General features: G+C 41.4%; 1 protein-coding gene across 4 annotated transcripts in view; it reads left to right on the top strand.

Annotated features, from left to right (window-relative positions):
• The window catches only part of flna (filamin A, alpha (actin binding protein 280)), a 61,055-nt gene that overhangs the window by 32,556 nt on the left and 4,014 nt on the right, over positions 1-24,485 (top strand). The window contains exons 8-44 of one of the 4 annotated variants that reach the window (XM_044352899.1): positions 102-264; positions 411-611; positions 3,923-4,060; positions 4,429-4,555; positions 4,638-4,774; positions 4,914-5,110; positions 5,206-5,319; positions 5,483-5,626; positions 5,747-5,870; positions 6,313-6,473; positions 6,604-6,694; positions 7,123-7,292; positions 8,053-8,170; positions 8,756-8,868; positions 9,077-9,226; positions 9,367-9,685; positions 9,896-10,069; positions 10,189-10,351; positions 10,473-10,633; positions 10,953-11,120; positions 11,273-11,396; positions 11,541-11,697; positions 13,126-13,315; positions 15,418-15,441; positions 15,970-16,217; positions 18,260-18,334; positions 19,098-19,197; positions 19,293-19,433; positions 19,558-19,686; positions 19,960-20,133; positions 21,142-21,303; positions 21,403-21,606; positions 21,696-21,848; positions 21,958-22,080; positions 22,960-23,226; positions 23,321-23,458; positions 23,722-23,837. In XM_044352899.1, coding sequence (XP_044208834.1) covers positions 102-264; positions 411-611; positions 3,923-4,060; positions 4,429-4,555; positions 4,638-4,774; positions 4,914-5,110; positions 5,206-5,319; positions 5,483-5,626; positions 5,747-5,870; positions 6,313-6,473; positions 6,604-6,694; positions 7,123-7,292; positions 8,053-8,170; positions 8,756-8,868; positions 9,077-9,226; positions 9,367-9,685; positions 9,896-10,069; positions 10,189-10,351; positions 10,473-10,633; positions 10,953-11,120; positions 11,273-11,396; positions 11,541-11,697; positions 13,126-13,315; positions 15,418-15,441; positions 15,970-16,217; positions 18,260-18,334; positions 19,098-19,197; positions 19,293-19,433; positions 19,558-19,686; positions 19,960-20,133; positions 21,142-21,303; positions 21,403-21,606; positions 21,696-21,848; positions 21,958-22,080; positions 22,960-23,226; positions 23,321-23,458; positions 23,722-23,837 — 5,658 coding nt within the window. The remainder of the gene's footprint in view (positions 1-101; positions 265-410; positions 612-3,922; positions 4,061-4,428; positions 4,556-4,637; positions 4,775-4,913; positions 5,111-5,205; positions 5,320-5,482; positions 5,627-5,746; positions 5,871-6,312; positions 6,474-6,603; positions 6,695-7,122; positions 7,293-8,052; positions 8,171-8,755; positions 8,869-9,076; positions 9,227-9,366; positions 9,686-9,895; positions 10,070-10,188; positions 10,352-10,472; positions 10,634-10,952; positions 11,121-11,272; positions 11,397-11,540; positions 11,698-13,125; positions 13,316-15,417; positions 15,442-15,969; positions 16,218-18,259; positions 18,335-19,097; positions 19,198-19,292; positions 19,434-19,557; positions 19,687-19,959; positions 20,134-21,141; positions 21,304-21,402; positions 21,607-21,695; positions 21,849-21,957; positions 22,081-22,959; positions 23,227-23,320; positions 23,459-23,721; positions 23,838-24,485) is intronic. The other 3 variants (XM_044352900.1, XM_044352901.1, XM_044352902.1) reach the window with 3 other exon arrangements.

Here is a 24,485-nt window from a genome sequence, read left to right as displayed (position 1 = left end):
ATACAAGGGGTGTTTCTGCATGTGTCTGTTTTTGTCAATCAAGAAGGAGCTGCCAGTTCCAGACACAATTTTCACTCTCTTCTTCTTCTTCTTCTTTGTAGGTGACAGTGTTGTTTGCAGGGCAGCACATCTCCAAGAGCCCGTTCGAGGTGGAGGTTGGCATGGCTCAGGGAGACTCCAGCAAGGCCACAGCCCAGGGACCAGGCATCGAGCCCTCAGGGAACATCGCCAACAAGGCCACCTACTTTGATGTCTACACAGCCGGTAATAACACGGACGATAGGAGTGATGTTTGGTTTCTTGGAAATTGAAGAAGCCTGCACACATATGTTTTATTGTGCGTTTTAACTCTTACTACGCTCATTTTTCTCTGTTCTTGTATCCCCTCATCTCCCTCCTGTTTCTCTCAGGAGCTGGTGTTGGAGAAGTGGAGGTGGTGATCATGGATCCTACTGGTAAGAAGAACACAGTGACTTGCAACATTGAGGACAAGGGCAACAGTAGCTACCGCTGCACCTACAAACCCACCCTCGAGGGCCAGCACATCGTCTACGTCACCTTCGCAGGTGGTGCGATCAACAAGAGTCCTTTCACGGTCAACGTGGGAGAAGGTAAGACCGTCCTGTTGAGAAGAGGTTATAGGAGAACCAGTCCCATTACAGTATCACTACAAGTCATTCTGTAGAAGATGTTACAGTAACATTCTATGCTTTAATGTGAAATGCTTTCCCTGTAAATCACAAAAATTACATTTCTAGAAATCTAATCTGAATCTTAAAGGCTTTTGTACCTTAAATATTTGCTCACTCTGCTGTTTTCTCCTCAGTTGTGTGTAGTACTTTTGCTGTGTTTTCCTGCCACTTTACTGGATGTGCTATCCCTTCTCTTCTCTGTCCCCCTCCCTCCTTCCCTTCTTCTCTTTGATAGAGGCCTGGTGGTATCTCTCCTCTCTCTGGAACGGCCTCTTCCTTCTGTTGTCATTTCCTGTTTCCTGGGATCTCTCTTGGGTACCCAATGTGTGCAAGTGTGTATGTGTGTGTGTGTGTGTGTGTGTGTGTTGTTGCATGCATGAGTATGCCCATGCAGATATTTAACTGCATTATCCTTTACTCTGCGTGTGTTTTTGTGGAATTGCATGTCTTTACTTGTGACTCATTTCCCCTCTGTGGACTTGCTTTATTTGTCATCTACGTTTAAATCTCTAAACTCAAAATGACTCAAGCATCTCCAGAGATTTGTCTCCTTATTAGGAGTTTTCAATACATCCATGAAGAAATACTCTTCTTGTTCCTACATGCCACTTAGAAATTCACAAACATTTTGTTCACATTTAAATGGAAAACTACTGTAGTTTGATGCCTCATTTGTTCCAGCTCACTTGTGGTCATGTTTTATAGGAATTGATATTTTGTTGGATTGTAATGAGTTTTGTCAATCTGATAGAAACCACAACCCTCGAATTGCATTGGGTGTGTCCATCAGAAGTGATGTTTTTGTTATTCATGTACAGATTTAAATTTTGTTTTTAATAATTTGATGAATTTTGGTGAATAATAACTCCACTAATAGATCTTCAGTTAAATCACTTACAAATAATTAAAACACTAGAATATTTGCAATATCAAAACATTTGAATTAACTGTACAGTTTTGATGTTAGGTATTTCATTCACCTTAAAAGACAGGTTCACATTTTTTCAAGTCTGTCTTAAAACAGCAGTCCGTTTTTTTTTGCTCTAATCATTCGTCCTGTTCATACTGACCATTAGAAGATCCCTTCAAAATGCACTTAGAATGTAAGTGATGAGGGATCAAATCCACAGTCCTCCTTTTGTGCAAAAATGTATTTAAAAGTTTATCTGAAGCTAATATGAAGCGTCCAAATGAATCAAATCAAGTAGATATCTTTCAAAGTTACAGTCTTTTTAGTAACAGTTCCTCTTTTTGTTATTATACTTCCACCACAGCTCAACAGGGAAACACTGTCCGAGGAAACACAAAGAGGGAATTTTATGCTAAGAAGACTAAATGTGGCAGATATCCACTTGATATGACTAACTCAGACTGCTGAAGCCTCATACAAGATTCACATCAACTTTTAAATGACTGTTTGGACACACTGTGGATTTTGGTCCCCATCACTTACACTGAAAGCATGTTTGAAGGGGATCTTTAAATAGCCAGTACGAACAGGAGGAATGATTACAGTGAGGAAAAGCTCTTTCATTGTTTATATGGGAACCTGAGTGTTGTTTTCAGACAGACTTGAAAAATTGTGAACCTTTCCTTTAAAGCCCCTGAATACTTGGCTTCTAATCATATGTGTTTCTCTATCGCGTTAAATATTCATGACTAAATATGCAACAATCACAGTAAAAAAAAACAAACAAACAAAAACCACCATAAGGTATTACTCAGTTAAATACTCAAAAAGCTAATCTGCTTCATCAGAACTGTGTGGTGTGGCAGTAACCAAACCACCTACACACTGTCAGCAGAATCCACTTCAAATGTTTTTAAAGCCTAAATAGTGCACTGAAGTTTGTGACACAGTGTTTTTCCAACTGAGTCCCGTTCACTTCCAACCAATGAGAAGTGAAAGAAAGAAAATTAAATACTTAGTGTGAAATAGCCAAAACTAGCATAACTTTGGCAGAAAATAGTGTGTTAACCCTAACCCATGTTAGATCCCATCACTCATAGTCAGAAACTGATTAAGCCAAGAAGTTTACAGGGCCTTTAAATCTTACAGCACATAATTGCCTGTTGTAATAACCCAAGTCTAATCCTACAGTTAAGAACAATTAAAACCTTTGAAATGTTTATTAGCTTTAGCTTATTTGTAAGATGATGCTCACCATTCACTCCTCACAATTCAAGATAAAATCTTAGAGGGATCTTCAGGCTATCATTCTTACAAACTGCAGCTTTAATTGTGTAGATGTCACATAAATAGCATAAGACTGTAAATCAATGAGACCCGAGTCCAAGCCTGGAATTTTCCAAGTTATTTTGATTCACATTTTTAATTTATTTAGATGAGAAGATAACTGATATCCAGTTTTTAGTTGCTTTTGTGATTCGATTTTTGCCTAAAGGGTTATTCTAGCAACTGAGTGAGACAGATTAAAAACAAGAGGTCAAGATATCCGAACTTTTAGTCTCTAGTATGCGTCAAGCTCCAAAATCGCTGAATCTTACACTTTCCCATAATGCACCTCACTAGTCTCTTTTCATTATACTCCATGTCTTTCAATCCATCTGCCCCAAGATTGTAATGCAGGTGCAAATTAAATTATCAATATACTTTTTTAAAACGTTTGGATTAATTTACCATTTACCATTTTATGCCAGGGCTGTTTATTTGACATGACTCTCTGGCATTAAAATACGTATTTTAAAATGACATTTTTCTTAACCACCAGAGTACTTAACAGTCCACTCCCTGTAACATATCTTGTGCCCGTTTTCAATGGCTTGTGTCTCTGTTCCTGTGGAGTTTCCTTTGCTTCCTGCAGGGTCATCCAACTGTGACTCAGCACGTCCTATTTTATACATAATCAGGAGATATGAAGGATATTCAACTTCCTGTGTGAGGATAAAGGCTCACTTCTAAGAATTCATTCTGAGAGTTGAGACAGATGGATAAAGAGGCACAGGAGGGGTGTGGAGGGTAGGAGAAAGGAGAGAAAGGACAATTGAAAAGCACCGAAAGCTTTCCAGTAATCCTTCAGCGTGATGGATGTACCGTTCGGATGGAAATTATTTTGGTTTCATACCATTCACCCCACACCTCATTCCTTTTATCCCCACTGAAACCACGATTGCACTCACATGTGGTCATAATGTCGGAGTCAGAATACTGAGAGCCGTTTCTATGTCTGTTTCTCACTCACTCTTTCTTTTTGTGTGTCTCTTTGCAGCATGTAACCCCAGCCTCTGCAGAGCTAAGGGTCGTGGTCTGCAACCAAAGGGTCTGAGGGTGAAGGAGACCGCGGACTTCAAGGTTTACACCAAAGGAGCCGGCACTGGAGAGCTCAAAGTCTCAATCAAGGGGCCCAGTGAGTTACACTGCATGACCCTGATGAAGGCCACAAGCCGAAACGTGTTGGTCAAACAATAAAGTTGTTCTATATACTACAAGTGTTGCTGGAGTTTTGACCTCCCCAGTGAGTTTTTACTTGAGCTCCATCTATGGTAATCCACCACTTTAGGTAAAGTCTGATATACTGTAAGCAGATTAACCCTCATAAACCTCTGCTAGCTGTGTCTGTTATTATACCCTGGTTGACAGTATGAACTCCCAGTATGCTTATGACATCATTATGCCTTGCAAACAAGAAACTATTTTTTTTACATGGGTCCTAAAAGCAGCAGTTAAGAATAAATAAAAAAAATGCAGAACTAATACGCATCACTGTGTTTGCAGAGGGTCTTGAGGAGCCGTGTAAAAGGAAAGATGTCGGAGATGGTGTCTACGAATTTGAGTATTACCCCACCACACCTGGAACCTATACCATCACCATCACTTGGGGAGGACAGCACATTCCTCGCAGGTACACTCTTGTGCAGAAAAATATACTGCAATTGAACAAAATTGACTTTTCATTGTGACTGATCGCTCTTTGCTCTGTTTAGTCCTATTGAGGTCAAGATTGGCGCTGAGGCAGGCCAGCAGAAGGTGAGGGCTTGGGGTCCAGGACTGGAAGGCGGTGTGGTTGGCAAATCTGCTGACTTTGTGGTGGAAGCTGTTGGCGACAATGTTGGTACACTAGGTAAGGAAACCAGAGAAGTGACAGTAACACACAAATAGTGGAAGAATTCTAAAAGTATGCGCTTCTGTAAGTATCCAATTTACCTTTGGTTACTCACTGATGGCTCTTCTAAGCTTGCTGTATTTTTTCCTCTGTCCAGGTTTCTCTGTGGAAGGTCCATCTCAGGCCAAGATTGAATGTGACGACAAGGGAGATGGATCTTGTGACGTGCGCTACTGGCCCACAGAGGCTGGGGAGTATGCGGTGCATGTGCTCTGCAACAATGAAGATATCCAGCACTCTCCCTTCATGGCTGAGATTGTCAACCAGCCAGGAAAAGACTTCCACCCTGACAAGGTATGGACAAACAACATCTTGTGTCACAGAGAGCAGTTTCTGTTCATAATATATAACAGTATTCCTAATCAGCTCAATGAATGTCTTTTCTCCAGGTTAAGGCATATGGTCCAGGCCTTCAAAGCAGTGGTTTGGCTGTTGGAAAGCCCACTGAGTTCACAGTTGATGCCAAGCAAGGAGGAAAAGCTCCTCTGAAGATTGCAGCTCAGGTAGGGCTGTGTGTATTTAAACATATCAACAAAAATCTACTGCATGTGTAGGATTATCAGCCCTCACTCAGCCCCTCAAGCATCAATGTCTTCATATTTTACATGTTTGATTCCACTGAAACATTTTTCTTTTTTAACTCTTTGGTTTTCCACATCTCTACAGGATGGTGAAGGCACTCCTGTGGATGTCCAGGTTAAGGATAATGGCAATGGCACATATACCTGTACATACACACCACGTAAACCCTTAAAACATACTGTCATGGTCTCTTGGGGAGGAGTTAACATCCCTGACAGCCCCTTCAGGGTGAGTACACACACACACACACACAGACAAACATTCAGAGAGAGTTTGTTTTTCCTGGAGTTTTCTCAAAGAATTTTTTTTTACAGAAATGTCTCTTTTGCTTTTTTGCTTTAACTACAGATGAATATCGGGGCAGGCTGTCATCCAAACAAGGTGAAAGTATCTGGACCTGGTGTGGCCAAGACCGGCCTGAAGGCCTTTGAGCCAACATACTTCACCGTTGACTGCGCAGAGGCTGGTCAAGGTAAAGCCACATTTAACTGTTGCATCCTTTCACACAATAAATTGCTAGGGAAGTGTAGCATTTCACAGCAAAAAAAAGCCAGATATTCCCCTCAGGAGTTGGGGACAAAATCATGACTTCAAATGAATGCTAATGTTGCTCCATGTCGTGCAGACATGTAAATGGCCAACTTCATAAAGTGATAATATGTTAACATTGTGTTTCTGCTGATTCTGCTAGCCCCAAGTGGCCAAAAAATAAATTAAAGCAGGTTTAAGTTCAAAATCTTAGGACTACATTGTCTTCTTTAAAGGGTGTGTTTAAAATGTTTTCCCCTTTAACTCATTTGTTAAATTAAGACAATAAAATGTTTGCATAAAATGGCTATGGAGCGACACTGGGACAGTACTTTGTAAGGATTAGTGTAAGGTGTGTTCTGATGAGTTTTGGCTCCTGTCCTCAGGTGATATCAGCATAGGAATCAAGTGTGCCCCCGGAGTGGTGGGACCAGCAGAGGCCGACATTGACTTTGACATCATCAGGAATGACAACGACACATTCACTGTCAAATACACTCCTCCTGGAGCAGGCAGCTACACCATCATGGTCCTGTTCGCTGACCAGGTTAGTGTAATCATGCACTATGTTATGAGTGAGAGCAGAATTTGAATGTATCATGTTTCATAGGACAGAGTGTTTTCTGTGTGCTAAATGTATGTTTGAAGACAGTTCTGCTTATGTTTGTGTTGTTCAGGCTATTCCAATGACGCCCATCAGAGTCAAAGTGGATCCTGCTCATGATGCCAGCAAAGTCAAGGCTGAGGGACCAGGACTCAGCCGCAGTGGTAAGAACACTATTCAGTAGGTTGTTCAGTGTGAAATATTTCCATGTTTTTATTTATCTCAATGTTTACAAGTGCAACTTTCTCTTTCCATTTTCCATGTGAAGCTGTGGTGATAATCACCACTCATGCCAACTACCCAGTTTTTGTTGGGTTTTTTTTGCAATTAAACATAAATTAAACAAAACTAAAAAAGGTGTCTCTTCAATTACCTGTAAGTCAGAGAATTGCATTGCAACAGGCATTGGATGATCAAAATAGTAATAAAAGCTTTCACTATATTTGTATAAACTGCTTGGTGTTGGACAACTGTACTGTTGGCAATGGAGTTTCGAGAAGTTGAGATTAATTCATATGAAAATGTAAATTATCACTTAAATTTAGTCCAGATTCACATGAACTCAGATGAATCCTCTGTGTGTCTCTCTCAGGTGTTGAATTAAGCAAGCCCACTCATTTCACCGTAAACACCAAAGGAGCAGGAAAGGCAAATCTGGACTGCAACTTCAGCGGTCCAACCAAAGGGGAGGCTGTCAAGGACTTTGAAATCATCAACAACCATGACAACACACACACTGTGAAATACACGCCTGTGCAGCAGGTTAGATGGGAGAAGCACTCACACAGACACATTCAGTCTCTCTTGCTACCCATGAAGTGTACAGTCTCCCATAAGTCTCTTTACATATAATAATAGCTAGACATTTAGCATGGATTTCTCAAAACGTTAAATTATTCTTTTAACTGAATTCAATCATGGACACATATTTAGTTTATTTGTTCAGTCAGAAACATGTTTTATGTTGGTGGTTAAATTAAGTCAAGGCAGCATTATTCTCATGGATGTATTATAAGAGCTGGATACTGGACTATAAATGGCACCCATTCAGTCCTACAGGAATTGGCACATACGCCAAAAAAAAGTTACTAGCTTTCGGGTTTGCTTCTGCGTTGTGCGGCCCACTGAATATGCGCAGTGGTGTTTCGGCCCATAGATAGTTGATGACATCACAGATTTTTATATCGCTTTTGTTGGCTTAAGGAAAGTTTTACAAATATAAAACCTCCATGGATCAAAAGTTCATAATAGAAAGAGTTTTAATTGACCTTGTTTGAAGTTCGAGGTGTCCTGTCAACAGTTTTAAAGACGTGTCTTTTACAATAGTGGTCTATGGGGAAAATGCTTTTTGGGCCGCAGAGGGATTTTTTGTTACAATACCGCGAGTGACCACTGGGAAAATCTGGCTGCAAAGCTGAACGGCGGTGCCCTATCCAGCTTGTATTATACATCCATAATTATCCTACCATCCTTTCCTACATGACAATTTGTGTCTGTGACACTCCTCCCCTTCCTGCCCCAGGGTCCTCTGGGAGTTGCTGTGACCTACGGCGGAGATCATATTCCCAAGAGCCCCTTCAATGTTGCTGTGGCACCTACACTGGACCTCAGCAAGATCAACGTCACAGGCCTGGGAGGGAGTACGTACCCTCTTGTCATCCCTCTCATACTCTCTCCACACCTTTTGATTTCAACTCTTTATATATAGCATAATTTTTGTGTTTAACATACAGTACATGACCAGAGCTGAATGTTACCGTCAGGTCATCATTTTTTGTAAAATAATTTGTTGTTGTTCTTGTTTGTATGGAAGCCCATTTCTGCCAAGAAAAGAAAAAAAGTAAATGAGAAGTTATGCATGATAAAATATACACTCATGGTAAATCATAATATGAAATAAAAGGCAACATTGTGAGGTGGTATTGTAAATTTAACTTCACAACTTAAAATTTTCACTTTCTAAGTCAAACATTTGTGATGTTATCTCATAATTCTGGCTTATTATGAGTATTATTTATCATACTACTACTTTTTTTTAAAACATTGATTTTCATGGGAGCTTTCATTTTGTATTGTTTATTAGCATCATCCACTTATTGAGTATTGCCTTTGTAAAATACACAACTGTGTTATGCAATATCTTGAATATCTGAGTTTTCTTTTTCCAACCGGATCAAACTGTCTTCAACTCTACAGCGCTCTGTTTGCACTGTGTTTCATTGTAGAGATGACTGTAGGCAAAGACCAGGAAGTGACTGTGAAATCAAAGGGTGCTGGCGGTCAGGGCAAGGTTGCTGCCAAGGTGACCGCACCATCAGGGAAACCAGTGGCCAGTAAGGTATGGCACATGATTTTGATTTATTTCCCTCAAAAATATATGGTCCAATTTGAGACCAAATGTAGTCCTTTCACAGCTGCTGGCTTTTTTATAATGTAGTTTGACTTAAGACAAATATATAGGTATAATACATCGTCTCTAAGGTACAGAATGCTAATGTTAATGTATATTTTTTTAACTGGTAAAACCCTGTTCATATATCTTGCAGGTTGAGCCAGGGCTGAGCCCAGAGACCAGTCAGGTGAAGTTCATACCTCGAGAGGCGGGGCCATACCAGGTTGAACTGACCTATGATGGAGTTCCGATCCCCGGATCACCTTTCAACCCCACCGCTTATCCTGCCACAGACCCCTCCAAGGTTGGCCACAGTTATTGGCAAACAATGTTGTTGTACTGTTCATTAATAATATGTAGAACATGAAAAGTGGGTAATTCTGTTTCTGACACACTTGTAATCATTGATCATTTATCTCTGTCTCTACTCGCCTCTGATCTCAGGTACGCTGCTCTGGCCCAGGCTTGGAGCGCGCCAAGGTCGGGGAGACAGGGGAGTTTATCGTAGACTGTACCAACGCCGGCCCAGCTGAGTTGACCATTGAGATCATCTCAGACAGCGGCACTGAGGCTGAGGTTCACATCCAGGATAATGGAGACGGGACCTACACCATCACCTACATCCCTCTCTATCCTGGATCATACACTCTCACCATCCGCTATGGTGGCCAGGATGTGCCCAACTTCCCTGCTCGGCTCAACGTGGAGCCTGCGGTCGACGCCAGCGGAGTCCGTGTGTTTGGACCAGGAGTGGAGGGCAAAGGTAAAGCTACCTGCTGCAGAAGATTGAAATAGTTTAGATGTTGTTTTATGTTTCACACACAAAAGAGAGCATGGGTACCAGATAAGGAATCTGTACCTGCAGATACCCTGAGTTGAGGTATTGGAATTGGATCAGGGCATCTTTACATGTAATATCATGTTATCTAAGCCAGTACAAGTTTGCAAACATTTCACCGGCTGTGTTTTTTAGGTGTTTTCCGTGAGGCGACCACAGACTTTACCGTGGATGCTCGTGCTCTCACACAGTCTGGAGGTGACCACATCAAAACTCTGATCAGCAACCCATCCGGCAGCCGTACAGATGCCCTGATTACTGACCGTGGAGATGGAACATACAACGTAGAATACACTCCCTATGAGGAAGGTGAGTTAAAACAAAACATCTGCAGAATTAGTAGGTTTGTCATAGGTTTAGTGTGCGTCCAATTTGAATCCTGTGATATAGGAGTTTGAAACTGTCGTTGTTTTCTGTGCATGCTTCAGGCCCACACAACGTGGAGGTTTGCTACGATGGCTCTCCAGTACCTAAGAGTCCATTCCATGTTGGTGTCACTGAAGGCTGTGATCCAGCTCGTGTACGCGTGCACGGCCCTGGCCTGAAAGGCGGAATCACCAACAAACCTAACAAGTTTACAGTGGAAACCCGGTAAGTAAAACCAAGAGTTCACAGCAAAGGACAGCCTCAAAGTTCACTGAGGTGAAAAACGCAAATGTCACCCAGTGTTTCCTCACTTGTATTTTTAATGTCCATCCTTGTCCCTCTACAGGGGAGCAGGGACTGGTGGTCTTGGTCTAGCAATGGAGGGTCCATCAGAGGCCAAAATGTCTTGCACTGACAACAAGGATGGCAGCTGCAGTGTGGAGTATGTCCCCTACGAGACAGGCAAATACAACCTCAACATCACTTACGGAGGACAGCCCATCAAAGGTAGTAAACTGTTACAGCTCGAAAAAAAATGCAACTTTTCTGTACTATTGCCATAATGTTTGAATGTTGTGTATGTGGTATTTAATGAGGTTCTAAGTGTGAGTAAGTTTATTTTTCACTGATCTGGTTGCAAATTAAAGGTGGTTCCTTTTCAACAGCAGACATGAGGAATACTGTTTATTCTGCTGTTAGATTATCCAGATTTCAGACAGGAACAATGAGACTAACATGAAAGGAAAAAGTGTACTGCCTCCATACAATAAAGTACATAAGGTCTCATTCTCTAAGCCTCAACTTTTCTTATTTTTTGTCTCTTCAGGAAGTCCCTTCTCTGTGCCAGTCAGTGACACAGTGGACAGCACCAAGGTGAAGTGCCAGGGTCCAGGGCTGGGCACCAATGTCAGAGCCAATATCCCTCAAGCATTCACAGTGGATGCCTCCAAAGCTGGGGTGGCCCCACTGCAGGTCCGTGTGCAAGGACCCAAAGGTGTGTTCTAATATTTCCGTGTATCTCTATTCATGATTAAAACTCATAACATCACATAAAAAAATAATCTTTTAAAGTCAACATTTAAACATGTTAACACTATGTCTTTAACCTATTAATTATATTAACTATTTCTGCATGTGTGTGTTTAGGTGTGGTGGAGCCTGTGGAAGTGGTGGATAATGGCGACCAAACTCACACAGTCAACTATGTTCCCACCAGGGAGGGCCCATATTCCATTAACGTATTATACGCTGATGAGGAGATCCCACGCAGGTAACACACATATAAACACTTCAATCTGCATAGATTCTGTGCACAATCACTGACATTCAGACTTTCTTCAATATGTAAATATTTATTCCTCTTCAGTGTTATCTGTTTGTGTACAATCAGTCTCTCCTCTCTCCCTCTTGTCAGCCCATACAAGGTGAAGGTGCTTCCCACCCATGATGCCAGTAAGGTGCGTGCCAGTGGACCCGGCCTCAACACCACTGGGGTGCCCGCCTCCCTGCCTGTGGAGTTCACCATTGATGCCAAAGATGCTGGAGAGGGACTGCTGGCAGTGCAGATCACTGTGAGTACACACATGGGATTCACGTAATAAAAATAAACTATGTAAATTATTATTAGGCCCTTAGCATGAAAGTGCTTAGGGTCCCAGCATGAAAGCGCCAGGGGCCCAACATCAATACACATTTTTTCAAATTTTTTCACCCAACAGGAAGTCAGCCATTTTGGATTTTGTGCATCAATTTTCATTATACAAACACATGTTTGAGGCCTTTAGGATGCATGAAAACTCATGAAACTTTGTACCTATGTTTGAATTACTAAGTATTGCAATTAGTATCACAATTGAGCTTGGGTGTGGCACATCAGCTTTACAGCACCCTCAATTTTAGCATTTTTGAGGTGCTAGAGCTGCTCTAAAACTCACAAAACTTTGCACATACACCAGAAGTGGCGCAACTTGATATCTGATATGGGTCTTGGGTATGGGTGTGCCAAAATGGCATAAGGGCGCCCCCTAGAAGATTTCAAAATCAAAGCCCCCTCCTTTAAATTTGACATATGTGTACAAGACTTGGTAGGCAGAAGTAACATGTCCAGACTTAAAAAAAAAAAAAAAAAAAAAAAAAAGGCTCTTGGAGCACCTTTAAATGTTGTTGTTGTTGTTATCATAGTACGCTATTGCATTTTTGAGGGGCTTAGGATGCTCGAAAACTCATGAAAATTGGCACTCACATCAGAATTGCAAAATTTTGTAGTGATTGGGCTCAGGTGTGGCCAATGGGCTCCATGGTATCCCCAAACACAAGGCCATTTTGGGGCAAAGTTTCTTTGATCTATATGAAATTCGGTGGGTTCATTGCACTCATCATTCTCGACATAATACATATTTTTTCAAATTTTTTTGCCCAACAGGAAGTCAGCTATTTTGGATTTTGTGCGTCAATTTTCATTTTACAAACACGTTTGATGCTTTTAGGATCTGCAAAAACTAACGAAACTTTGCATATAGGTTCAAACTAATAAATGCTTCAATTAGTATCAAAATTGGGCTTGGGCATTTCGGCTGTTCAGCACCCCCTAATTACTTATAGGATTTTTGAGGTGCTCTAAAACTCACAAAACATGCATCAGAAGTGGCATAACTTCATCATTGATATGGGTCTTGGGCATGGGTGTGGCAAAATGGCTCAAGGGCGCCCCCTAGAAAATTTCAAAATCAAAGGCCTGACCTTTAAATTTGACGTAGATGTATGAAATTTGGTAGGCAGGTGTAACATCTCCAGACTTAAAAAAGAGCCTCTTGGAGCCATACCCTAAGTCCAACAGGAAGTCAGCCATTTTGAATCTACTTTGCAATTTTTTCTCCAATAGTGATACCACAGCTGCCGCTCCCCTGATGCGTGTGAGGTGTGAGGGCCCATTCATTGCTTCTTGCAGCTTTAATTATAAATTATGTTGGTAACCATTTTGAAATTTTCCCCTCCCGCAGGACCCAGAGGGGAAGCCTAAGAAGGCCAACATCCGTGACAACCATGACGGAACCTACCTGGTGTCCTATGTGCCGGACATGACCGGCAGATACACTATCCTCATTAAGTACGGAGGGGACGAGATCCCATATTCACCCTACCGTATCAGGGCCCTGCCCACAGGAGACGCCAGCAAGTGCACTGTCACAGGTACGTACGGACAGTTAGACCACTATAGACCACATTTGTTCTCATACACGGGGAATGTTTTTCTGACTCCGTTGTGTTGTTGGTAAATTTCTCTTCTATGCTTTATTATACGAGTTACTCATCCTATTCAATAGTCATTCTGCATGATAATGATTTTTACTGTTATACACAATAAAGTCAGTTATAATTCATCATGAATGTCCCTGGATTATAAATAAGAGGTTGTATTTTTGGTTGTTATCCACTTTTACCAAAAAATGTTTCAGAGGCAGATCAGATTTTCACTCTGAATTTATGTCACCACACATCCAGATGTTGTTCCTTCCTCTTGCTGTTCACCACATTTTACAGTAAGCAAAGTCCTCTTGCAACAAGGGCAGCTTAGAGGATGGTTCCTATTTTGAAGTACTTGAATAAAAATAAGAAACCTCTCACACATTGTCTCGCACTGCAGGAATATTCATTTCAGTAGTTTACAGTGTTTCGATGTGTTCGACCTTCAACAGACATTAAATCCGATAACCACCAATTTTAGATTGTTAATGAACTTAATAATCTTATCATGAACTTATTTTAGGAAATGCACTTATTCACTTTCTTGATGAGAGTTAAATGAGATTGATATTACTCATTGTTATATCTGTCCACTGTAATAGAAAATTGCTGATCACTCAATAAACACACAAAGAGAACATTGTCAGGTTATGAAATAATGTAATCACAGAATACAATCAGAAGTATAATGCATCATATTTCTGGAGACAAAGATACATACCACCTAGCTATCTTTTCTTTGTCTGAAAAGTTGCCTCTCAGCCAGTCCCTTAAATACTACTTGTACAAAATAAGATTACCACCATATTAAATACAGGACAAACCAATCAATTACTCTTATCACTGGCTCAGATAAAAGTACAACAGAATAAACTAACTGTTAAACACTCAGCTGCCTCATTTTACACAGCAAAGATATAAGTTTAGAATAGACACAGCACAGAGGAATTTAGAACAGGTGTGAAACACAAACTAACACTAAACTGAACTTAAAACTCTGTCTGTAACATGTAATATATATATATGTACAAGAAACACATCAAATGATAAACTATTATTCAATTTTCTCTCACACCGCTAAATATGAAGCTGGAGTCAAGAAACAGTTAGCTTAACCTGAAAGCAGGTGGAAACAAAAGCTTACCTATTAACACGCTGTCTTGTTTTTTTTTATCTGTATGAGAGCCAAAAGTGTAAGTTGCAAAGCAATATCTCTTTGCTAACATTAAGGTTTGCTAACATTAGCTAACATTATCCACCAAAAGCTAGAAGTCATACCAGACCAACAGCTAACTGTTATACCTCATTTTTTAATCCATTCAAAAACCTAAGTGTAAAAGCAACAAATAGTCGGAGGTGGTTTTGGGTTAAACAAACAAGACATAAAATATAAATTGGTGAGTTTAGAGGTGCTTGTGGATTTTGATAACTTTGGACAGATTTTACTGACTTCCACTTCCTGTCTTTATGCTAAACTAAGCTAACTGGCTCCTGGCCATATTTAGCGCATGGACATGAAAGTGGTATTGATTTTTTTTTTCCATTTAAACCTTGGCAAGAAAGCAAATTGCATTTCTTAAAATGTTTCTTTAAAATAAACAGATTCATTCCCTGAATTTCTTTTTCAGTGAAAATGAATTTTATTCAAGTTTTGATGTGATTCACAGTAATCACAGGACATAATATCACATTATAACTCAGCTTGACTTAAATTTTCAAAAAAGTCCTCAGAGGAGATCAAACATCAACACTCACATCTGTGAAAGTGAAAAATGTTCTGTCAGCATACCTGCTGCTCCTATCTTATTTTTCATGCACTGGTATGTTGTGTTCCTCACGCTGTGCTCCTCAGTTACTCCCCTCTTCGCCCCAGTCACCGCTGTACACACACACACATACACACCCCCCCTCCCTGCTTCACACTCCACCATCACCGTTTGTTTTCATCCAAGTGTTTGGAGCACAGTTATTGCCTCCCACCACCCCCACCCCCACCTGACTGTCTTTTTTTTTCTCGCTCCCCTGCTTCTCACTGTTCCTATTATCAGTCTCAATCGGCGGTCACGGTTTAGGTAAGCCTACTGAATGACTTTGTGATGTAGAGGAACTGCTCTGCTATCTCTGTATTTTCTGTTAGCATGGAGGATAGTGGCACCAGCTTTCAACAGAATCTCCTCTCTTCTCTCTATCTTTTCTCAACATCTTCTTCTCTTATGTTTCTCTCTGCCCTACCATTTTTATCCTCCCAGCTCATTTTCCACTTCCTGTCTCATAACTGTTTGTCTCTGTTTCCCTCTCACATTTTTAATTGGACAGACTAATGGACTAACAGAGAAGCCAGGATGGCATGGTGGAATGGCACATTGGCTAATCTAGCTTTCAGTTCTACATGGAAACTATGTGATAATAACATGAGTCAATGGTAACAGCATATAGTTGATGGATATAACATGACTGGATTTCATCCAACTTTAACCTGGTCTCATGGTTGTGGAATGTGCATGCTGAATGTTGAGTGTGTGAAAGGGAGTCTGTCATATAATATTAGAAAATATTTTAAAAATGATATCTCACGGCTGACTTTCCTCTAAATTCTTCAGGCGCTGGTGTTGGCCCAACCATCCAGATTGGCGAACAGACAGTCATCACGGTGGACGCCAAGGCTGCTGGGAAAGGCAAGGTGACATGCAGCGTGTGCACACCTGAAGGGGCGGAGCTTGACGTGGATGTTGTAGAAAATGAGGACGGCACATTTGACATCTTCTACACGGCGCCGCAGCCTGGCGAGTATGTCATCTGCGTCCGTTTCGGAGGGGAGCACATCCCTAACAGTCCCTTCCAAGTCACGGTGAGTGATGTGCATTTTAACCTTTATTTTATACAGGGTAGGTTCACTGAGCATACATTCTTATTAAGTGCGATGCCCTGTTAACAGTTTAGTGGAACAACAGAAAGAAAATGACAAGAGAGGCAGAGTCGATGAATAAAACAGAAAATCTGACACAACAAGCAGGCAGAGAACAATTAAGAATGGTCTTGAAGTTACAGAGATACAGAAGTGTTTTAAGCAATTGCAGATTTCATGAGACCACTGCAAGCAAAGCAAAGGAACTTTCATACAGAATGAAGTAGTTAGTGTTGTAATTATCACCCGTTATGAACCTGAGGGCAGAGCTCAGAGTGGAAGCAGTCTTCAACTATTCTTTTTCTACGTCTCAGAGGGAAATAGCTTCTCTATCTGTACAACAAGCTGAGCTGCTGTCACAGTTTACCAACAATATTTTCTATGTGATATTTCAATGCAAACTCACCAAACCAGATATATAAATATTTGTTTTCTTTGTCCCTCTCAATATTAAACACAAATTTTTAGAGTATGTATGTTATTGTAATCTTTTTCTCTCAATCTGGAGAATAGCTTCACATTTATTTCATTTCAGTATTGGTTTAAGAAGAATGGGGCTGCCACTAAGGATTATTTTCATCATTGATTCATCTGCTGATTATTGTTGTGATTGTTTGGTCTATAAAACATCAGAAAACACTGAATGCCAGTGACAATTTCCAAAAGCCCAATATAATATCTTGAAATGTCTTGTTTTGGCAGACCGATAGTCCAAACCCCCACAATATTCAGTTTACTTTAATGGATGACCAAATAATTACTCAAACAACTAATTGATTATCAAAATAGTTGTCAATAATTTTCTGTCGATCAGCTAATCAATTAATCAACTGATTATTGCCCCGTTCTAAAGAAGAATAAGTGCATCTTGAAGAGTTGTAGTTTCTCATTGGCTGATTGGCCAGAATCAGCAAGCCAGTATAAAACAGTATAATTTGCATAAAGATGAATTTTACAGTCACACACAGAAGAGACTAGAGATGCACCGATAATGATACTGTCGTCAGACATCAGTCCAATACTGACTCAAATAGCTGGATTGGGTATCAGTGACAATGGGCCAATCTGGTATCGGATACCATTATTTTAATAAATAACAATGCAGTACATTTATATCTATGTACGTATCTGTTACATTCTGTTTTACAAAGTTAGGAAAGTAATGTCTAAGTCAAACCTGATGTTGCCCTACACATAAAAGAATGATGTCAGTCTCTTCTACACAGCAAGACATACAGCTTATTAATTAAAAATTGGATCGGTACTTGGTATCAGCCGATGCCCAAAGCCCAGGTATTGGTATCAAGATTGAAAAAGTCAGATCGTTGTATCCCTTGAAGAGACTATCTCATTTATATAAAAAGTGAACAGGACAGGGCCCAGGATGGATCCCTGTGGCACACCCTTGGTAACTGGCAGGAATTTGGATTTGGCTGTCCCTACCTTCAAAACTCTAATAAATAGCTGTTAAACCAGTTACAGGCATCTCTCCCCAGCCTGAAGGAGGATAGTCTTTGTAAGAGAAAATATGATTAAATATGGAGGTATGATTGTTTCTGCCTGTAATTAAATAATTCAAGACTTGAGTAACAGCTGAGGTGGTGCTATGATTTGTTCTAAAACCAGTCTGATGTTGATGTGGTATGCTACGCTCTAAAAGGAACGCCTTCAGCTCGGTATTGACTAGCAACTTCGGGTTTTTGTCAAGCAGGACAACTTGGATATTGGATTATTGCATATTTTTAAAAAAAAAACAAATAAAGTGTGCATATTTGAGTGAGGGTGAGATGCTGCATGGACCAAAGATCCCTGACACTTTCTCCCTACAGAAGCTTCGTGATTGGGTCCTGATGGCGCCACACATTTTCAAAATCACTCTGATTACTGTTTTATTCCCCTCCAATCCCTTCCAACTTTTTTACCCTCTCCATCCCCTACACCACCCCCTACCCTACCCGACCCCCACCACCACCCACCCCCCTCAGGCACTGGAAGGAGCTCCATCAGACCAGCTCATGCAGCAGAGCCAAATGCCCCAGTACTACGCTCAACAGCCCTGGGTACCTAAAACCTCTGTCTCCAGCCTCTCTCATCCCTCTCAGCATTGACTCAATTTTGTTCAATATCCCTGGGTCCAACTTCCTCTATTCCTCTTCTCTCTCCTCCTTCCTCTCATCTTCATCATCACACATGGCCTCTCTTCGTCATCCTGCATCAGTGTCTGCTGTCTCTCATTGCAGGTGTTTCATCTCTGAGAGGGCTTTCTCCCTCATTTCACTCCCTCCATTCTGTTCATCCAGCTCGTAAGCAGGATTCCTTAAACACATGGAAACAAAACGGCACTCCTGAGTGTTGCAGTTGCAATACATACGTACACGTATTTTGTATTCAGCTAAAAAGGACATATTCCCATTGCAATTCTGAAATTAAACTGTTCAGCAGTGCTCCATGTCTACTCACTTAGGGGACAAAAGCAGCCATTTTGAAATCATCAATGTGGGCACGTCAGCTGCTCCACATTTTGCAAAATGGATAACTGTGCCTCTTTATTGTCCCCTGACCTACCAGTGTTTTTGTCCTCATCTCATTCTCTCTCGCAGTTTGTGTCGGTGTCATCATCATCACAACCATGAGCACCATTGTCATACCCATTGTCAGTCACTTCATCTCATGATTGTCTCATCCCATTTTGTTTGTTGGTGTTCAGAAGCTTTTACCCCTCTGTCCTCCACTGTGTTCTGTTGTTGTTTGTTGTTGTAATCACATCCATCACTACAGTCTCTTCCCAGACAGTGTATTTGACCTCTGCCCTATGTCTCCCAGGCAACAGACAGACCAATGGGGATGAACGGCCTGGATGTGGCAGGGCTGAGACCGTTTGACCTGGTCATCCCGTTCACCATCCAGAAGGGAGAGATCACAGGTAACATAAACAACTTCAACAGATTGAACTCTGGTCCTCAGTGATGATTTCTGTGTTGCATGTATCTCACTGTACGTTTCTGTCCGAAACTGAAGGTGAGGTCCGAATGCCATCAGGCAAGGTGGCCAAGCCTGACATCACAGACAACAAGGACGGCACGGTTACCGTCAAGTACGCTCCAACTGAGGCCGGTCTGCATGAGATGGACATCAAATATGATGGCATCCACATCCCTGGTACGACTTCCCCCATGTTTGATTTTCAGAAATCCTTGAGAATTTTGTTACCTCAAAATAATTGTTGAGGAAAACGGCATCACAAATCACTGTTCTTTCAACTTCTCTCTGTTGTCATTTACAGGAAGTCCCTTGCAGTTCTATGTGGACTACATGAACAGTGGTAATGTCAGCGCCTATGGCCCTGGCCTCATCCATGGCACTGTCAACAAGCCTGCTGTCTTCACTGTTAACACTAAGGATGCTGGAGAGGGTATGTAGCACTCCCATGGCAGTATACACCTGACTGTATGCAGCAGCTTGTGTAGAAATTTGTAGAATACTTTCTTTATTGCTTCTAATGTATATTAGTCATGACTTAACCAATGTTTATAATTCAATTTACTTAATTTTGTAACAAAACCACATTCACCAGCTTGCTGAAACTTTAACAACATCACAAACCGAAGAGAAAGAAAGCAGAAGAGAAGACTAAAATGAATAAAGGACAAATGTAATCACATCTGTTCATATCATGTCCATGTAGGTGGTCTTTCTCTGGCCATCGAGGGTCCATCCAAGGCAGACATCAGCTGTGTGGACAACCAGGATGGTACATGCACTGTGTCATATCTGCCCGTCCTGCCAGGAGACTACAGCATCCTGGTCAAATACAATGACAAGCACATCCCTGGCAGCCCCTTCTCCGCTAGGATTACTGGTAATATCATCTATCCTCAAATCCTTGATTATTTACTGGAAATATGATGGCCATTATCACCATTGTCTCCATTAAAGTCCACCACATGGACAAAATTCTAACATTGGTCTGATCTTTGTGTAACTCAAAAAGTAGAACTTTAAACTAAAGCCTGGTTTATGTCAATGGTTCCAAAACAAGAAAAATGTTGAATGAAATTGAACTTAAATAGACCTATTTTACAGCAGATATTTGGACTTGTCAAACACACTTGTAACTAATAACATGATTCTATAATGTTATATACTATATGTTTTTGCTGGAACAGAGCCCTCATTAACGTTACACATTCCAGCTGTGATTTTCCTGCTATCACAAGTCAAAATGTCTGCTGTAAACAAGGTCCATGAATCTGATTAAATTGGGAAACAAACAAACAAGAGTACTTTGATGCTATCCTGTCAAGATTCAGGTTAGTGACATTTATTCAGAAAGCAAAATGCCCTTTAATTTTTTTCATATTGGCAAGAGATTGCAAAAGAAATAATGGAAACATTTTTGGCAAAATCCCAGATAAAGTCATGGCACAAGATGAATACTTCTTGAAAATTCTGTTTTCTCTACAAGTATTATGTTACCCATGTCAACCCGTTATTTTTTTCTGGAAATATTGTAAGTTTCATAACAAAAAAATTGCAAAACAGCATCTAAATTGAAACATAAACTGTGACAGGAGAGGAAAAGAAAAACTGGTGATGCTCACCAAGCAAGCACGTCAGCGGAGGAAAGATGAAGAAGCCTAACCTAATCTTGAGTTTGCTGTCAATATAGTAGGATAGACATGTTAAAGGGAAACTTTGGTATTTTTCAATCTGGACCCTATTTTCACATCATTTTGAGTCAAAGTGACTATTGACCATTTTACGTGTCACAGGGGCATGACAGAAAAACTACTGCCATATCCCATCTAGTCTCCTCTGACTGTCATCAGCATGTGCCCTAACTAGCTTGTCACTGCTGTGTCTCTAGGTGACGACTCCATGAGGATGTCCCATCTGAAGGTGGGATCAGCCGCAGACATTCCACTTGACATTGGAGAGCTAGACCTCAGCCAGCTGACCGCCTCGCTCACCACGCCCTCGGGCCGCGAGGAACCCTGTCTGCTGAAGATGCTGCGTAACGGACATGTTGGTGAGTGTTGGTGTCTGATGTAAGCAAGCAGAAATCCACTGAAGAGATTGTTTGCTTGGTAGCTGTTATTTTTTAACCTAACGTCTGTGTCTGTCACAGGCATCTCATTCGTTCCTAAGGAGATTGGAGAGCACCTGGTGAACATCAAGAAGAACGGCCGCCATATTCCTAGCAGCCCCATCGCTGTTATGATCAACCAATCAGAGATCGGTGATGCCAGCCGCGTGCGTGTTAGTGGGCGGGGCCTGAGCGAGGCCAAGACCTTTGAGCCTGCTGAGTTCATCATCGACACTCGTGATGCAGGTACACACTTGATAAAAATATTTATGCTATGTAAACGACTTGTAACATTTCATTTTAAGTCATTCAGATTTCATATTTCTTCCATACAGGCTACGGCGGTCTGAGCCTGTCCATTGAGGGACCCAGTAAAGTGGACATCAACACTGAGGACCAGGAGGACGGCACCTGTAAGGTCACCTACTGCCCCACTGAACCTGGCAATTACATCATCAACATCAAGTTCGCTGACCAACACATTCCAGGTGCTTACCTTAAAATAACCAGAGATCACAGAGCAGAGTAATGTTGTTCTGAATTACTAAACTGAAAATCAATCATTGTGTGTGTGTGTGTGTGTGTGTGTGTGGACAGGGAGTGCGTTCACAGTGAAGGTAACAGGCGAGGGCAGGATGAAGGAGAGCATTACCAGGAAGAGGAGAGCAGCATCAGTCGCCAACGTTGGCAGCCAGTGTGACCTCAGCCTCAAGATCCCAGGTGAGGAAAACAGGAAATAATGACATGACTATACATTTCTCTGTGGTAGAAAACAACTCCACCTTATAACTTTGTTTGTGTGCCTTGTTAGATGTATAACTGTCCCAGAAATTACTTTTTTAACTGTTACATAGTTTGTAAAATGTTACTCTGTAACTGACATTATTTGTGCTATTGTTACACTATGTTTTAGCAGTCACCATTATTCCAGTATTTCAGTATTAAAAGTCCAAGTTCCTTAGCAATTTGACATTTCATTCCACACTATATTTTAGCATGTTACAGATATACATTTAATCCATGTGAAAACAACAATTTGAGCATTCACAGGGCGTTATTTACTGGATTGGCCAGTTGCAGTGAACTACTGGTATCTTTGCTGGTTGCCTGGCAACCTCATAGTGACAATGGGACTCAAGGGAGTGGGCCAAGAAATAGTATAGAGAATAAGCTCCCATAAAAGCACAAATTGTTACACTTTGGTTTTTGTATGTATACAAACAAACAAGAATAATGCATCATCTTTAGAGGTGCTGGTAGGTGGAATTTTTCAACTATAGACAGAGCCAGGCTAGCTGTTTCCCCCCTGGTTAAGCTAACCTAATTGCCTGCTGGCTCTAACTTCATATTTAGTGTACAGACATGAGTGTGCTATCAATCTACTCATCTAACTCTCAGCAAGAAAGCAAAGAATGTCTCCCAAAATGTAGAACTATTCCTTTAAAGCAACTGACTCAAGACAATCTTAGGAAAGAAAAGGATAATTTACGAGCCATTATCTTGTAATTGCCACTTGTACTGTTTAACAAAAGTTATATAGTCTAACTTTATGCATGTGTGTTTTCAATGAGTCAAATATCTGTCTGCCTGTCTCTTCAGAGATCAGCATCGCAGACATGACAGCTCAGGTGACCAGCCCATCTGGCCAGATTCACAAGGCTGACATTATGGAGGGAGAGAACAACACCTACTGCATTCGTTTCGTCCCCACCGAGACTGGTGTACACACAGTGTGTGTCAAATACAATGGCATGCATGTGCCTGGCAGCCCATTCCAGTTTACCGTCGGCCCCCTGGGAGAGGGAGGTGCGCATAAGGTCCGTGCAGGAGGTCCAGGCCTGGAGAGAGCAGAGGCTGGAGTACCAGGTTGGTGTATTGGCCGGACTGTTAGTATGTGTGCTGTTAAATGTTGTTTTACATGATGTACCTGACTCTGTTTTGGTCCCTGTGATGTGTGCAGCTGAGTTCAGTATCTGGACGAGAGAGGCAGGAGCTGGAGGTCTCAGTATTGCTGTGGAAGGGCCGAGCAAGGCTGAAATTGCATTCGAAGACCGCAAAGACGGCTCCAGCGGAGTGTCCTATATCGTGCAGGAGCCTGGTGAGAGAAGAGACAGGGAAAGGTTTATGAATGGGTGAAAACTGAAAGCATGCAGGAAATTACATTGAAATAAATTCTGTTCTTAAATGGTGCTTTATTATCCTCTACTCCATATATGTGGCAGTTGGTAATGTAGCATAAATGGTTCATTGTCTTTTAATGGAGAACTCTAATGCAAGTATGTGTGCTATGGAGCCCTGTCAGTGTTTTTGTATTTGTGTGACTGTTAAAGTGACTCTGACTCAACATAAATTCTCCTGCAGGAGACTACGAGGTGTCAATACGTTTCAATGAGGAGCATATCCCTGACAGCCCCTTCATCGTCCCTGTGGCATCGCCGTCAGACGACGCCCGTCGCCTCACTGTTGCCAGTCTTCAGGTGAGGCTCTGAGACACACACACATCCGTGTGCACACACGCCAGGCCACAGTACACTGCCCACGATGCAGCAGCAAAGCTGAAGAGCAACAAAGCAGTAGACTTTTTGTGCTATATCAGAATGTAGTAATATCATAAACACATGTACTAGACAATGCGGTACAATACAAGAGACTTATAATCCAACATAAGTTCTAAAAGTTTAATGTTCAGTTATTGTGGTTTTGCACAGTAGACAAATAGAGCAGAAGGGTTTTGATAGTGTGGAGTTGGTAACTGAGGCGGATGACACTGGCATATTAAACAAGTTCAATTAAATATTTTGGTTTGACTTAAATAAATAGCAGAGTAGTGAATGTCTAAGTAGGCCAGGATGGTTAGAGTTGAGATGAGATCAGAGTTCCAGGAATAGGATCAGCGGCTGCTGCATTGTTGGGCAGTGCAAGGGCTTCTGGGATACTAGAGGACTGTGTGTGTTTCTCGTGCCTCATTCTAAAGGCTCCCAACAGCCTTCCACCTCTTAAAAGTGATGTGGGGCGCTAAAGGGTTAAAGAGGTCTGACATGGGCTGTTTTTCCTCTCTGTCACTGTTCAAACTCACTAAAGTACACGTTATACTGTGGAAGCCCATCGCTGACAGAAAAAGAAAA

This window comes from Thunnus albacares, chromosome 5 (assembly GCF_914725855.1).
Source record: "Thunnus albacares chromosome 5, fThuAlb1.1, whole genome shotgun sequence".
Taxonomy (NCBI): domain Eukaryota; kingdom Metazoa; phylum Chordata; class Actinopteri; order Scombriformes; family Scombridae; genus Thunnus; species Thunnus albacares.
The sequence above is the reverse complement of the archived record's forward strand: the minus strand, read 5'-3'. Positions and strand labels throughout refer to the sequence as shown.